The sequence below is a fragment of the Myxine glutinosa genome, chromosome 5 (assembly GCF_964187855.1).
Source record: "Myxine glutinosa chromosome 5, kmMyxGlut1.1, whole genome shotgun sequence".
Lineage (NCBI taxonomy): Eukaryota > Metazoa > Chordata > Myxini > Myxiniformes > Myxinidae > Myxine > Myxine glutinosa.
The window spans coordinates 133854885-133871984 of NC_136265.1; the positions used below are offsets into that span (position 1 = coordinate 133854885).

General features: G+C 44.0%; 1 protein-coding gene across 1 annotated transcript in view; it reads right to left on the bottom strand.

Annotated features, from left to right (window-relative positions):
* Positions 1-721: 721 nt before the first annotated feature.
* The window catches only part of LOC137427042 (uncharacterized), a 109576-nt gene continuing 93197 nt past the window's right edge, over positions 722-17100 (bottom strand). The window contains exon 6 of the mRNA XM_078778750.1: positions 722-2367. Within this exon, the coding sequence (XP_078634876.1) occupies positions 1023-1799 (777 nt within the window). The 5' untranslated portion in view covers positions 1800-2367 and the 3' untranslated portion in view covers positions 722-1022. The remainder of the gene's footprint in view (positions 2368-17100) is intronic.

The following is a 17100-nucleotide window of genomic DNA, read 5'->3' on the forward strand; positions in this document are numbered from 1 at the left end:
TATATATATATATATACACAAAGAATTAAGTTAAGCACCCCCCCGTTTTTTTACAACCTCGCACATTACAAGTTTGTTGTCGTCAAAACAGTGTAATATACCCATGATATTGCTATATTTTCTGGAGAAGTGATATTATGGTCACATAAAAACACAACAATCATGCCGTTTTCAATATTTTATTCTGAATAATTTAAGGTGAAATTTTTTGGGAATTTTAGGCATATTTTCACCTCAATTTAAGTATGGAGCTATAGGTCCATCACGGACAGTGTGGATGACGTTTATGTTTTCTAACGTACAGTCATTGTTCTGAGAAGACCTCTAGCGATCTTTGCGTCAATAACGTGTGTAGGACCCACGTGATCGGATCACTGACTCAACCCTACGTCTCATAGACCCTGTAAGCCGTCGTATGCGTTGCTGTGGCAGGTTGTTCCATTCCCGATGTAATGCACGTTCCAATTCATCCAGATTGGCTATTGGAGGGACCATCTTCGCAATTTGTCGTCCCAACATGTCCCAAACGTGCTCGAGGGGGTTCAGGTTCAGGACAGGATTAGGGGGTGCTTAACTTAATTCTTTGTGTAGGGGTGCTTAACTTAATTCTTTGTGTATATATATATATTAGGGTGGTGCTCAAAATAATCTTTTTAAAATATTTACTGGGACATGGCTTTATGTTGTTCCTTTTGTTCCAAAATGAAAAGACACCAAATATGAAAGCAATCTGATTTTATTTAGGGGTGCCACATCAGCCTTTAAACTAAAGGTGTCTACAAAACTTTTCTATATATGGATCGAAAGCAAAACCAGAAGTTTGTTTTATGAAAATCCACCCTCCACTCACTTTCTTTGTATTCTAGCAAACACAAGTTACAATAGCTGCACAAATAGCACTATATTGCTATGAAAACTCAAATTCAATGATAACAATCCAAATGTTCAGTTCATAAAATGAAGAGACACCATATCACATAATATTAAAAAACCCAAATACTGTATAATGAGAAATGTAACTCCTATTTCTGGGCCTGTTTCACCACTGTTGCCTTCTTGGCATCGGGGTACATCTTCCTGTGAGCAGCAACAACTTGGAGCAGAGCTTGCCTTTGCTCTTCATCCTTTGTAAGGAGCTTATTGTAGTCTTGTATCAATGCGACACCCCTTTCTGCCCTGTCGTTCACCACGACTAAGCCACTGGCGGCTTTCTTTGCTTCCTGAAAGCTGGTTTCTTGCTCCCATGAACCAGGATCCTTATCCATCCAATCAGTTGGGGTCCCTAGGATGCTGAAGAAATGCTTGGTGTGTTTTGTTATGAGGCCAGCGATTGACAGGGCGGTTCCTCGTTTGATAGCTGGTCTCTTTGGAGAGGGGTTTTCACCGTCATTTTTCAATGCTTCAATCATATTGATCTTGCTTTCTTTGTCAATTCTGGTGTCAAAGAATGCAAATGCCACTAGTACTGGGCTCATGTACCACGTGTGGCGGCCAAGTGCCTTCAAGGCTGCCTGAGCCATCTTCTGATTGATTTGTTCAAACTTTTCCAACTTCTTGAAGAGGTTAATGTCATTCAGGGGAGCCTCAATAGCTTGTGGAGCCCGAAACCAAGCCTGTACATACACAAGGCAGACAAAAATGTTGAAGGCTCGGAGTTCTCTCGCCTCTCGAAGTGTCAAGTGGAACTCTGACCGAAACATGAACACCTGTAGTGAATATAGTGCTTTTGCCATCCATCTGGCTCTGTGCATTGCTCCTGGAGCCATGATCCGGATTCCACGAGGTGGGATTCCTCCCATGTAGATGACAGTCAGTTCTAGGAGTTCACGATAATCATCTCGTGGCTGCTGATCTTTCAAACACACAAGAACGTTTTTGCTTCCAACACAGTGTCTACAGATCCCATTGAAGCCTTCCTCTCTGAGAATTGATCGTGAAGAAACTTCCTGTCCTCGGGGTTGGTGATTATGGCCTCCGAATCTGCATGCCTAAGATCAAACGTCTTCTCCAAGGAGGCCTTGAAGGATGCTTCCTTTTTCTCTTGGGTCGCACCACCCCGCTTTGCACCTTTTTGGAGGCTCCTCCATTCTTCATATAGCCTCTCCAAACGATGGATGCAGTGCTGCTTCGTCGTTGTAGGTAGGTGAGCTTTTTCCCAGAACTTCACAACCTCTTCAATGGTGAGGGTTGCACTCTCCCGGGCAGTGCGATTCTCCTTCTTCAGGTGATGGAAAAACAGGACAAGAGATTGATGCACAGTCGGGAGCTTGGCACCTTTGATGGCATCTCCAGAAGTGGACCCAATGAGATACACATTATCCTGAGCCCGAGTTTTCAATGAAACACTGGTACTAGCACATGCCATATCTGCAAAATAAGCAAGAATGTGGGTAAAATCCTGTTAATTCTTACTCCACAGGGTCACTCTCTACAAAAGAGCCACAGTCAATAAGTTAGGCCTACATATTACACACTAAAAAAGCGTACCCCTGACCCCGGGAACCTGTACAAAACATGCATGAAAATTGCCCAGATAGTGATCATAGGAAGTCTCAAAACTGTATGTATAATATATTGTATATATATAATGTATAATGTGTATTTATGTATATTTATTATTTAATGTATATTTACTATATATTTATTTTTAATATTATATTTAATGTATATATATAATTATGTATTTATTTTGTGTATATACAGCCCAAAAAATGGGAATTCCTATTTTTGCATGGGGGAAAATTCATCACTGATGTGGCACCCCTAAATATTATTGGATTCCATTCAAATTTGGTGTGGTTTCCTTTGACACCAAAAGGAACATAAATAGACCATGTCCCGGAGACAATCTGCATTTTGCTTTTTTGAAGCCCACCCTAATATATATATATATATATATATATATATTGTTGCGGTTTTGCCATAAAGGCAAACCCCCTATAGTTAATTGCACGACAACATGTAGCCTGCAGTAGTTAGTTATTTCTTATTAAGTGTAAAGATTAGCCCCTTCCCATTGTGTAATAATCCACACCAATATGCGTTGAAGGTAGGCAGGATATCAAACCTTCGTGTGGTTGAGAGAAGACATTTTCATGTGCAGGAAGGAGTGGCCAAAAGCGAAGCCCACGTCACCAGCAAGCGACCAAGGTGGGTTGTGAAACCTCCCCAAATGAAAGAGGGAAGGAGGAATGAAACCTTCCTCGGGGGAGGAAGGACTGAATGCCCGCACGTGACGAACCTCAGCTAATGGGAGGCTGTGGAACATTCTGGGAAGCTTTTCGAGTCCAATATAACACAGGGCTCATCGCTTCCCCTCCCCCCCCCCCCCCTCTATTTTTTCTTCGCCAACGCCCATCGCTCTTCGCCGATCTCTCGCTCTGATCCAGCTGACCTGCAAGCGTTGACCCCCTCCCGTGACTCATTTTGGAGCTGGTTGTCCAACCTGCGCTGAAGCTCGTCCAACCTGTGCTGAAGCTCGTCCAACCTGCACTGAAGTTCGTCGTTCAGGCGCTGAACCTGCAAGTTGCGTGTCCTTGACGGCCGTTGGTTGCGCGGGAGCTGACGGAGCCAAAGCGGCGTCGACACGCTTCCCGGTACAAGATTAACCCGTGTCATTTCGTGTGTGTGTGTGTGTGTGTGTGTGTGTGTGTGTGTGTGTGTGTGTGTGTGTGTGTGTGTGTGTGTGCGCGCCTGTTGGTTATATATAGGGAAGGAATTGATAAGGTTGCATCTCCATCTCTTTTTCTCTTTGCCTTCTAAATAAAAGGCTGTACATTTTTGTTGTTACTTTCAGACCTGTTCGGGTACGTCTTTTCTCCATTGGCCAATGTTGGAATGTTGGAGAAAGACCCAAAAGGAAGTGGAATTGGAACCAACAGGTCACCAACTTTCCAGCAAGGAGACAATGAACAAGAAGAAAACTTCACATTGTAGCAAACAACAAGTTGCCGATGCTCACACGGGATTCTAAACGGGGTAGGGGTGGAGTCAGCAAAAATGCAAATGCCATCTTCAGTCACAGGCAAGATTCTGGATCTGTGGCTTACATGTTAAGCAGCGAAACTAGTTGGTGCTACCTTCACGTTTGAATATAGTGTGTGTATATATATATATATAATTTTTTTTTTTTAAGAAACAGGAAGTAAATTCCTTCGTGGGGCTAGTGTGAAAAAATGCTGACTCAACCCAGGACTCGAACCCAGGAACCTCATCACTTACGCGGTGATAAGTGTCCACCCCCTTTATCTTACTATAATTCACCAAATGTCCGTCCGTCTGTTTGTCTGTCTGTTCGAAGGTACCGTAAAAACTGCGAAACCGATCGCAACGATATTTTGGTTGGGTAATCCTGGGATCTCCAGGAGTAAAATAGGCTATTTAGTTTTCCCAATTTCAGCTTTGGTCTCCAGAATTCTCAGGTTTGGACTCCCGCATAACATTTGCGTTCGCATAACGTTCATTGTGAGGATGTTTTCATTGTGACGATGTTGTTTTCCCGGGTGCCGCATGCACGGCTGCACCGATCGCTGCACAGCTGCACCGATCGGCTGCACCGATTGGACTCGGTGACCTCGGACAAAGACCTTTTATAAGGACACGGGTTGAATCCCTGTTTGAGAGAATTCCAACCCCCTCCCCACCATCACGGCCATCTCTCCAACTTACAATCCCACGAAATATGCGGAAAGGACGACCCAAAACCAATTATCTTCTTTTTGATTCGTATATAAACATCACTAAAAGTAAATAATGACCTCGGCCAAAGTTCAAATGACGTGAGTTTAATCTCTACATGAGAGAATTCCACATAGCTATTTGGCCGGTGAATACGCTAACAGATCGCTGTCTCCATCGATCTTGCCAAGGCCGTAACAGCTATCGGCTCAAAATCCTTTTAACTGTTGATTTGGAAGTTTTTACAATGAAGGAAACACGTATCGGGAGTATATATGACATCAGGAGTACTAACTGCACGCGTCTTCAGTATCAAGCTTAAATCTCTCATGGCGGATCTGAAGAGCGGAATGCTTGGAGAAGTGGTGGGCTACTTCGGCATGAAGGAGGATCAGAAACGTGGACCCCCACACTGCCACATCCTGCTGATACTTGCTCCCGCATGACGTTATTTTCTCGGGTGCCGCACAAACGGCTGCACCGATCGAGATTTAACGGATGTTTATATAAATCGTTTAAAAGAAAAAAAGCCTTCAATTTCTGATATTTTACCTTTTCATTTGGGCCTCCCAATTGAAGCCCCGCCCATAGGGCGGGTACCGTTTCTAGTAAAAGCAATTGTAAATTAGCTCAGGTGTAACCAATCACCTTCAAAGTCACACACCAAGTTAATTGGCCGCCACCTGTGTTAAATTGTAGTGATTCTGATTATTATATATATATACAGTGGTACCTCGGCTTACGAGTTTAATCCGTTCCGTGACGGAGCTCGTAAGCCAAATCGCTCGTAAGTCAAAGCAAATTTTCCCATTCAAATGCATTGAAATGCTATTAATCCGTTCCAGCCTCAAAAAAAAAACACCAATTTTTTTTGTTCGGTGCTTTTAAATAACAAAAATGTACTTTATAAATAACAAATAATGTATAAACAAGCACGACCTCGTATATACTGTACATAATACAAGAGAATGTAAAGAAATAAACTGGACCTCTATCCATGAAGATATGGAGAAGTTGTTGTTTGTGTGGTTGAAGGAGAAGCAGCTCGCAGGAGATACCGTGACCGAGAGCATCATGTGTTTGAAAAGATTGAAACTCGGATATCGAGCACGGACCACGAGGTGTTTTTTCTTTTTTCTTAATCTCGGTTTCAGTGAACTTTTGCTCTGTGCTCACGTGTACTGTACCTGTACCTGTAATGGTACGTCAGAGGATGGCACCTGTTGTCATCATATTAAGTGCAAGATGTTCTGCATCGTAAGTTGGTACACCGTGGTCTTTCGGCGGTGTTTAAGCCGGCCGTCTTGGCTTCTGTCACCATTGGCATTGAGTCTTTCGATGTAGGTAGGTCGTTGTGTGCCAGTGCCTTGGCCGAATTCCTTCATTGCTGCATTGTTAGCTCACCTGGTTTTTTATACCACATCTTTGGTTATCGGACCAGCGAATGACGTCATCTCCAAAGTATGGCTTATTCTCACTTGTCTTGGACGATCTTCTACTTCTAGCCTTCCACCGTGCATTTGGTGTCCACTGTACTTACTGTACAGTGCCTGGTAAAATTGATGTAATGGGTTTTTGACCGTCAACGCCATGAACCGTCATGAACCGTCAACGCCATGAACCGCTAACACTCAAAAGCCCATTTATCGCGCCTTATAAAGCAAAACGCAAACCGAAAGCCATGCCTCTCAAGCGAGGCGTGCTTCCGTGGTCACGTGATCCACAGGTGTAGCTCATTATACCCGCACGCGCGACACGCTTTGGCGGTCACGTGACCAGCCACTCTGGAGGCGGGGATCCCCGCCGATGACGTCACCGGCTGGAGCAAGGAGATTCCTCGCTAATGTATTTCGACGATTGCGTGTTTTATATCCAAGCAGAGATGCTTTCACGGCAAGATAACCACGTGACCGGAACCGGAAGCCACAACCGGAAAATTCAAAAAAATAAATTTTTTGAGCTCGTACATCGGATCTCGGCTCGTATCCCAAAGCAACAAACCGCCCGAGCGACGGCTCGTATCCCGAAAAACTCGTACGTTGGGGCACTCGTAAGCCGAGGTACCACTGTATATATATATATATATATATATATATATATATATATATATATATATATATATATATATATATATATATATATATACTAGCTTGGCTCGGCTCGCTTCGCTTGCCTCACCAAGCGGCGATACTGAGGAACGGGCTTATTTTAGCTGAGGCTAATGACTGTGCCTGAGTTGCTGTGTTGTCATGATTTTCACCAATCATAATACTGTTACGGATCGCGGATTTGATGTTATTTACCGAGCGGTGGTATTGCCGCGACCTAACAATTCCCCCGATTCTTCCCCAACTCACCCGATTCCACCCGACGTTGACCTGGTCGCGCTATGCTAAATCAATGATGGAAAAGACACAACGACTGGGATAAATGAAACGACACAAGGGGTACAGTTCTCAAGACCTCCGGAGGAGGATATAATTGGTGGTGGAGAAAAGGGGTAGATTACAAGGTATGAGGTAAAGCACAGAAAAGATGGGCACTTAGTTACAGTCTTATCTTATCCCCGACAGACCACAGACAAACGGAACAAGACTGACTTACACAGGGATTGATGGCAGGGAAGGACAGGCAGTCGATAGCACAAGGTGCACCTTGGCTCAGGGGCAGAATCAAACACGGTCCGGTCCAGAGATGCGGGGAGGTATTGCAGCGCTCGGAGGTGGCGTCTTCTCTCTCCAAGCTGAGGGCGCATCTGACGTCACCTCCCTCTTCCTGCGCATGCTCAGCGGGGAGTGACACGCCCTCGGCTCGTTGGCTCCGCCCCAGATGGGAGCGGTCCGCCGCTTCTATTGGGTGCGGGGGGTTACCGGGCTCCGCCCTTGACGAGGAGCTGACAGCGAGCCCCTACGTGGTAACCCCGTCGAGCACATGCTCGATGGCGGCTCGTTGGAAAGGCTTGGTGCCCTTTCAACACCCCCTACCAACCAAGCCGGAGTGAGGACGCACACTCCCCGCGCCGCCGCCGCTGTTGTTGTTGTTGTTGTTGTACCATGAGGAAGAGCTGCGGGGAGGTATTGGGAGGTCCTAAACTTCCTAACGGTGCCATACAATCACATTCTGGTGCAACAAAGAGTCAGAATTAATGGAAACGAGTCCTTAACTGACATAGACTAAGAATAACTAGCAAGATGTCCTATAGTTGTCTACGTGAGATGCGGTGGACCTGGATGCGACATTTAATGGGGGAAATAGGGGAAGGTCGGGTCTACAGAGTGTTGTTTACAGAAAATGGGACTAGGGAATGGGGGATTGGGGATAGTTGGGAAGTATGGAGGAAATAGGGGAATATTTACAAGCGGATATGGATGGATGCCAATCTCATATCCGCAACAATACAAACAATTACTTTGCACAAATGTATTTGTTGTGTTTGTGATATTACATTTTTATAGGTAATTTCGGTTGAAGATTTAGGTTGAATGTTTTTTTTTCAAGAAAGAACCCCTCAGCACATACATAGGGGAGGGTTAGGTGCAGACTGGAAGTTTGGGACGATTACACCTCACCACCACATAATTCAAAACACCTCACCACCACGTAATTCAAAACACCTCACCACCACGTAATTCAAAACACCTCACCACCACGTAATTCAAAACACCTCACCACCAAGTAATTCAAAACACCTCACCACCACATAATTCAAAATACCTCACCACCAAGTAATTCAAAACACCTCACTGCCACGTAATTTAAAACACCGCACCACCAAGTAATTCAAAACACCTCACCGCCACATAATTTAAAACACCGCACCACCAAGTAATTCAAAACACCTCAACACCACGTAATTCAAAACACCTCACCACCAAGTAATTCAAAACACCTCACCACCACGTAATTCAAAACACCGCACCACCACGTAATTCAAAAGACCTCACCACCACGTAATTCAAAACACCTCACCACCAAGTAATTCAAAACACCTCACCACCACGTAATTCAAAACACCTCACCACCACGTAATTCAAAATACCTCACCACCAAGTAATTCAAAACACCTCACCACCAAGTAATTTAAAACACCTCACAGCCATAAAACACGTAATAAAAACACCTCACCACCACGAAATTAAAAACACCTCACCACCACGAAATTGAAAACACCTCACAGACATCAAACACGTAATAAAAACACCTCACAGCCATAAAACACGTAATAAAAACACCTCACCACCACGAAATTAAAAACACCTCACAGCCATAAAACATGTAATAAAAACACCTCACAGCCATAAAACACATAATAAAAACACCTCACAGCCATAAAACACGTAATAAAAACACCTCACCACCACAAAAATAAAAACACCTCACAGCCATAAAACACGTAATAAAAACACCTCACAGCCATAAAACACGTAATAAAAACACCTCACCACCACAAAATTAAAAACACCTCAAAGCCTTAAAACACGTAATAAAAACACCTCACCACCACGAAATTAAAAACACCTCACAGCCATAAAACATGTAATAAAAACACCTCACAGCCATAAAACACATAATAAAAACACCTCACAGCCATAAAACACGTAATAAAAACACCTCACAGCCACAAAATTAAAAACACCTCACAGCCATAAAACACGTAATAAAAACACCTCACCACCATGAAATTAAAAACACGTCACCATCACGTCATTTAAAAACACCTCACCACCAAGTAATTCAAAACACCTCACAACAACAACAACATGCATTTTAAAAGGCCATTTTCCCTGCTAGAGCGGGGGTTAGCCTTGCGGTCCCCATGACAATCTTCTCCATCTTGCCCTATTTCTGCATCTCTCCTTGTTAACCCCCTTGCCCGCATTTCTTCTTCCACCATCTTTAGCCAAGTCTTTCTCGGTCTTCCCCGTCTTCTACTTCCTTCTACATTCATTTCCATCACTCTTCTCAACCAGTCACTTTCATCCTTCCTCAACACATGACCAAACCATCTCAACCTGTTCCTCTTCACAGCATCAATCACAGGCTCTATTCCCATCATCTTTCGCAATTCATCATTTGTCTTCCTCTCTCTCAACGATACTCCGCACATCCGTCGAACCATTCGCATTTCCACCCTTTCCAACCTTCGTTGCTGCTCTACGTTCATTACCCATGTCTCGCTCCCATAAATCATAACACTTCTCACACATGCAGCATACACCTTTCCCTTCAGCTTCAACGACACTCCCCTCATCATCAGCACGCCACTCAATTCCCGAAACTTCTTCCATGCACATCTCACTCGAGCAACCGTTGCCGAGTCTGATCCACCTTCTCCATTCAGCATGTCTCCGAGGTAGCAAAATGTTTTCACACCTTCCAGCTTCACACCGTCTCCAAGATCCAACTCAACATTTCCTCCATCTGCAGCTCCCTCTGTGCACACCTTACATTTGAATGTAGCTGCCACACTGGTTAATGACCCTCTCAGACCACTACATTTTTGATGAACCCACTCAGCGCACATTGTACACTGAATGGAGTTCACTCCGACACCCTTCCTACACACAGCACAGGGCCACTTCCCAGTTCTTTCCACCTCACCACATGCTTTACCACTTGCCATCACCTTGGTCTTTCCGATATTCACCTTCAGACCTTTTGTCTCCATACATTCCTTCCACGTGTTCATCTTTTCCTTCAGTCCATCCATACTTTCTGCAATGAACACCAGATCATCTGCATACAACAACTCCCATGGTAAACCCTCCTTTACGTTCTGAGCCAGCACCTCCATCACAGCTACAAATAGTAGTGGACTTAGTACCGACCCCTGATGCACTCCCACCTTCACCTCAAACTCACCACTGTTCCCGTCCTTCGTCCTTACAGCTGTGCGCGCTCTTTTGTACATTGCCATCACTACTCTGATCAACCATTCCTCCACTCCTAACTTCCTCAATGCCCATGTCAATACTTTGCGTGGAACCCGATCGAATGCTTTCTCCAGATCAACAAACCCAAGAAACAACTTCTTCCTCTTCTCCATGTACTTCTCCTGCAACTGCCTCACAATGAAAAGCGCGTCTGTCGTTCCTCTTCCTGGCATAACCTGGTACGGTGGGTACAGAGAGGGATGGGTTTGGGACACAAGATTTAGAGGCAAACACAGAGTTGAGGCATTCAGCAAAAGAAACCCAAGACTTCTTCCTCACCAACACCTCACCCCAAGACCTCAATTCAAAACACCTCACCAACACAAAATTGAAAACACCTCATCACCAACTAATTCTAAACACCTCACCACCACATAATTATAAATACCTCACCACCAATTAATTCAAAATACCTCACCACCACGTGATTCAAAACCACCACAACGTTATTAAAAACACTTCACAACCACGGAAACAAAAGTTTAAGGGAGTCGTTAAGTGACAACACAGACACTGCCCAGATGTGTAGATATCTATCTATAATTCCATTAATCTCTGTGTGTATGTGTGTATGTGTGTATGTGTGTATGTGTGTATGTGTGTATGTTTGTCTGTGACCGCTGTTTCTCGACAACTACCGGTCCGATATACTTGAAACTTGCCAGGTATATTGCTGGGGACCCGAGGATGTGCCTTTTCAAGGTTTGAAATTAATCGGACAAGTAGTTACCGAGCTATGGCGATTTAGCCGTTCGCCGTTCGCTTTGGCGTTGCGAATGGACCAAACCATTTCATGTAAATAGAGGGGGGGGGGGGTTCTGTGGTCGTTGCGAATGGACCAAACCATTTCATGTAAATAGAGGGGGGGGATTGTCACTGTACTCGCAAGCCGTTCGCCGTTCGCTTTGGCGTTGCGAATGGACCAAAACATTTCATGGACCAAACCATTTCATGTAAATAGAGGGGGGGGGGGATTGTCACCGTACTCGCACCCACGTACCCACGTACCCACGTACGGGCATTGCACCCACGTACGGGCATGCCCTAGTATAGATAAATGCCTGTATGCCGTTTTGTCATGGTTTAAACCAATCATAATTCAAACAATTATTTTGCACAAATGTATTTGTAATATACGTGATATGACATTTTATAAACAATTGAAGTTGAAAAAAAATAAATTCCCAAACAAATTCAAAAAAAAAAAAATTGGAAAATTTTTCAAAAAAAAATACCCTTAGGACATACCAACGGGAGAGATATGTGCATTCCAGAAGTTTGGTACGATTTCACAAAAGTTTGAGAAAGTAGTTCAGTGACAACACAGGACAACACAACACAACACAACACAACACAACACAGGACAGACGCTGCATATCTATATTATAATAGCCGTAGATGATTCTGTCTGTCTGTCTGTCTGTTGGGCGTCTGTCCGGGGTGTGGCTTACTCGGTTTGCAGAATAGCTCCACCCATTCTGGGAGAGGCTTCATATAATTATAAACAAATATCCACCATTTTATTAACTCGCATAGCTTTGAGGCCTGTTTTGTAGGCCTGTGGTGTCTTGCTCTCTCTCCCAGTTTTATTTCAAATCAAATTCGATATATCATTTCATTTTTCACAGTCGCTAACATAGTTTTAGACTCGGTTGAAAAAAAACGGGAAGAAAATCCGATGAAAGTTGCCGTTTATAGAACGAAATGAATTCTCAAACGCCTGTAACTTCAAGGCCATTGAGTCTCTCTCACGCCTTTATCTCCAATCTCACTCACCATCTGATTTCATTTTTATCGATGGTTTTAGACTCGGTGTCAGCAATAATTGAGAACATTCCACACATGCGGGAAAATGCAGAGATATATTTTTAAAAATCGTGTCATGGTGTATCATACACCGCCCAACATGACACCGACGGCAACGTGTGGATACATATTAAAAATTCGATATATCATTTCATTTTTCACAGTCGCTAACATAGTTTTAGACTCGGTTGAAAAAAAACGGGAAGAAAATCCGATGAAAGTTGCCGTTTATAGAACGAAATGAATTCTCAAAGGCCTGTAACTTCAAGGCCATTGAGTCTCTCTCACGCCTTTATCTCCAATCTAACACCATCTGATTTCATTTTTATTCATGGTTTTAGACTCGGTGTCAGCAACGCGGGAAAACGCAGAGATATATATTTTAAAATACACCATATCACCGCCCAACAGCCAACAAGTATCATACACCACCCAACATGACACAGACGGCAACATTTCGACATTATCGCTTTTTCTTTAAACCGAGTGAACCGAGCCGAACCGAATAAACCGAGTGAATTCACCGTTTACCTTTGATGACAGTCGTCACAAAACGACATATATTTCTTCGTTTTTATTTCATTCAACATTATTAGCCAGAAGTAAAATATGGTTCAGGAAATATATCACCGCCCAACAGCCAACAAGTATCATACACCGCCCAACATGACACAGACGGCAACATTTCGACATTATCGCTTTTTCTTTAAGCCGAGTGAACCGAGCCGAACCGAATAAACCGAATGAATTCACCGTTTACTTTTGATGACAGTCGTCACAAAACGACATATATTTCTTCGTTTTTATTTCATTCAACATTATTAGCCAGAAGTAAAATATGTTTCAGGAAATTACCGAGAGATATTTCTTCGTTTTTTTATTTATTAGTTATTTGCGCATTCATTTTAAATAGGTTTATTTGAAATGTTTAATTTTCACAATGTAATTTATTTGTCAGTTGATGATACACTTCCTCTTGATACACTTGATACACTTTCAAGACACTTCCTCTTGACTCGTGACAATTCATGCGTTGCGTGGAAACTTCTATTTCCAAAATGAATGACACAGTCGATGAAGAACGCAGACTTGAACAGGATGCAGCAAGAAAACGAATGAGAAGGGCGAACGAGTCCGTCGTCGAACGTCAATGCAGACTCGCACAGGATGCTGCTGCAACAACGATGAGGAGGGAGAACGAGACCCTCGACGAACGTGAACACAGACTCGCACAGGATGCTGCTGCAACAACGATGAGGGAGAACGAGACCCTCGACGAACGTGAACACAGACTCGCACAGTATGCTGCTGCAACAACGATGAGGAGGGAGAACGAGACCCTCGACGAACGTGAACACAGACTCGCACAGTATGCTGCTGCAACAACGATGAGGAGGGAGAACGAGACCCTCGACGAACGTGAACACAGACTCGCACAGGATGCTGCTGCAACAACGATGAGGAGGGAGAACGAGACCCTCGACGAACGTGAACACAGACTCGCACAGGATGCTGCTGCAACAACGATGAGGTGCGAGAACGAGACCGTCGATGAACGCCAACAGCAACACAGACTCTCACGGCATGCTGAGCAACAAAGACGTTGGAGTGCTCAGCAAACATATACAACCGCAGCCATAATGAATCCGGCCGAAGTATCCGATAATATTGTTCAAGAGCATAATTGTGGTCCAATGACGTCACCATGTGTGTACTGTTCTGCACACCATTTCACAAATGAATCAACAGGACAAGGGGATGGATTTACACTGTGTTGTTCCAAGGGAAAAGTTAAATTGCCTCCACTATTTGCCATACCTGCTCGACTGCAACAACTTTATCAGGGTGACGATGGAAAATGTCGCAACTTCCGAGACAATATCCGGAATTACAATTCGGCATTAGCTTTTGCATCAATGGGTGCTCAGATCTCATCTCCTCCAGGAAATGGACCGTACTGTTTCAAAATCCACGGTCAAATTTACCATCGCTGTGGTCCATTACATCCATCACATGTACATGAACAAGCACAATTTGCACAATTATTTATTTTGGATACAGCTCAAGCTACAAAGGAACGTATGAATCGACCTGAGAATCACAGATGTTTGCAAGAATTGATGGCAGAACTGCACAACATACTATCTGACGTTAATCCTTATGTCACATGTTACAAGACTATGTTCGAGCGTGAACAGGAAGAAATCAGGAAAGCTGTCCTTGAAGATCGCCTCCCTTCTACCTTGGAAATGCATTTTCGTCGACTGTGTGCAGACGACCAAAGACGTTACAACATACCAACTGCTGATGCAATTGCTGCTGTCTTCGTTAGTGGACAAGATGGTGAACCACCTGCAAACAGGGATTTCCAGGTTCATTTGCATGACCAGGGCTTACACAATCTCTCTCCACTTTCCTCTCACATTGATCCCATGACATATCCCATTCTCTTTCCACATGGCGAGCCTGGATGGATGATAAACATGCCTCACCAGCGACAGACTGCGGTTCGAAACAAGGTAACTCATCATGAATTCTATGCCTACCGACTAGCTATTCGAAATGAATTCAGCACTATCTATTCTTCAGGGAAATTGTTCCAGCAGTATGTTGTCGACGGATATTGTAAGGCAGAAGCAAATCGACTGCAATACTTCAAACAAAATCAGGAAACCCTTAGAGCCATGGAATACAGAGGACTACTGGACCACGTCCAGAACGTTGCTGCTGATAACCAACGTCCTGTCGGTCGTATCGTCATTTTGCCGTCGAGTTTTGCAGGGAGTCCAAGAGCTATGCAGCAGAACTACCAAGATGCTGTGGCCATTGTTCGCAAATTCGGAAAACCAGATCTTTTCATCACGTTCACGTGTAATCCAAAATGGACAGAGATACAAGAAAACATCGGACAACACCAACGAGCTGAAGCCAGACCACATTTAGTGGCATGCGTGTTTCATCTGAAATTAAAAGAGTTAATCGACGATATAACGAAGAAGCACGTGTTGGGCAAAGTACGTGCATTTCTCTACGTCGTCGAGTATCAGAAGCGTGGCCTACCGCATGCCCACATATTACTCATGCTGTGCCATGAAGATAAAATTTGTACCGCTGAGGACATTGACAGAATTGTTTCCGCACAAATTCCTAATTCAAATGAGTCACCAGAGATCCATTCCTTGGTGAAGTCTCACATGATACATGGTCCGTGTGGCACTTTAAATCGCCATTCGATTTGTGTGAAAGATGGAGTGTGCAGTAAAGACTTTCCAAAAGCGTATGCTGCAGAGACACTTGCGAGCATAGATGGCTATGCCCTTTACAAGCGTCCCCCAAATGGACCCACCATAACCGTTCATGGAACCCATTTTGATTGCCAATATGTGGTCCCATTCAATGCTTATTTATTGAAGAAGTACAGAGCACACATCAACATTGAGGTTTGCGCAAGCATAAAGAGTATAAAGTACTTATTTAAATATGTGTACAAGGGACATGACTGTGCCAGCATCGAAATTCGAGAGCGCGGGAGAGTGGAGGTGGACGAAATAAAGACCTATTTGGACTGCAGATATGTCAGTGCCCCAGAGGCAGCATGGAGATTGATGGAATTTGAAATGCACAAACAGTCCCATTCCATCACCAGACTTGCGGTACACTTACCTGAATTGCAGACTGTTGTGTTCAGGGATGGTAACGAGGAAGAAGCCATTGTACGACATAGGGGTACAACACTTACAGCTTGGTTTCAGTTAAACCAGAGAGACCCTGAGGCACGAAGTTATCTGTACCATGACATTCCAAAATATTACGTATTTGAAGATGGACGAAAGACATGGAAACTTCGACGCCGGGGCGGCAACAAGGTTATCGGACGCATGGTTTCGGCAAGCCCTATGGACATTGAGCGCTTTCATCTTCATGTACTCCTGCTGCACTGCCCTGGTAAAACATCATTTGAAGATCTCAGAACCGTAGATGGAGCAGTTTGTGAAACATACAAGGATGCAGCCAGGAAATTACATTTAACAGAAGATGATACAGAATGGGACAGGTCCTTAGCTGATGGAGTTCTCTTTGCCATGCCACAACAATTGAGATCTCTTTTTGCAACCCTATGCATATTCTGCACACCAACAGACACGTCGGCACTGTGGGAAAAATATAAAAACGACCTTTGCGAAGATTTTGTGCACAGCGGCCATATCTTGGAACAGAGTATTTTCATGGCATTGCGAGAAATACAGTCCTTCCTCCTGAGACATGGACAGACCTTGGAAGCATTTCAGTTACCAGTACCTCCAGACACTGTTGAAGATCTTTCGAGCGATGATTATCAGTATGTACCTGGAGATGAACATGAAAAAGGTGAAAACAACAGACAACTACTAAATGATGACCAAATCAAAATTGTAGATGAGGTCCTACAGGCCGTTCATTGTAGGGACCAGTACACAGGCAACCGGTTGTTTTTCGTTGATGGACCGAGTGGAAGTGGCAAGACCTTTCTCTATAATATGCTTCTGCACATCTTGCGAGGCCAGTGTCGTTTGGTTCTTCCAATGGCGTACTCGGGCATTGCAGCAACATTGCTAGCAGGGGGCCGTACATCGCACCATCGATTTAAATTGCCAGTGCCCATTTTGGAAAACTCCACATGCAACATATCACCTACGAGTAAAGA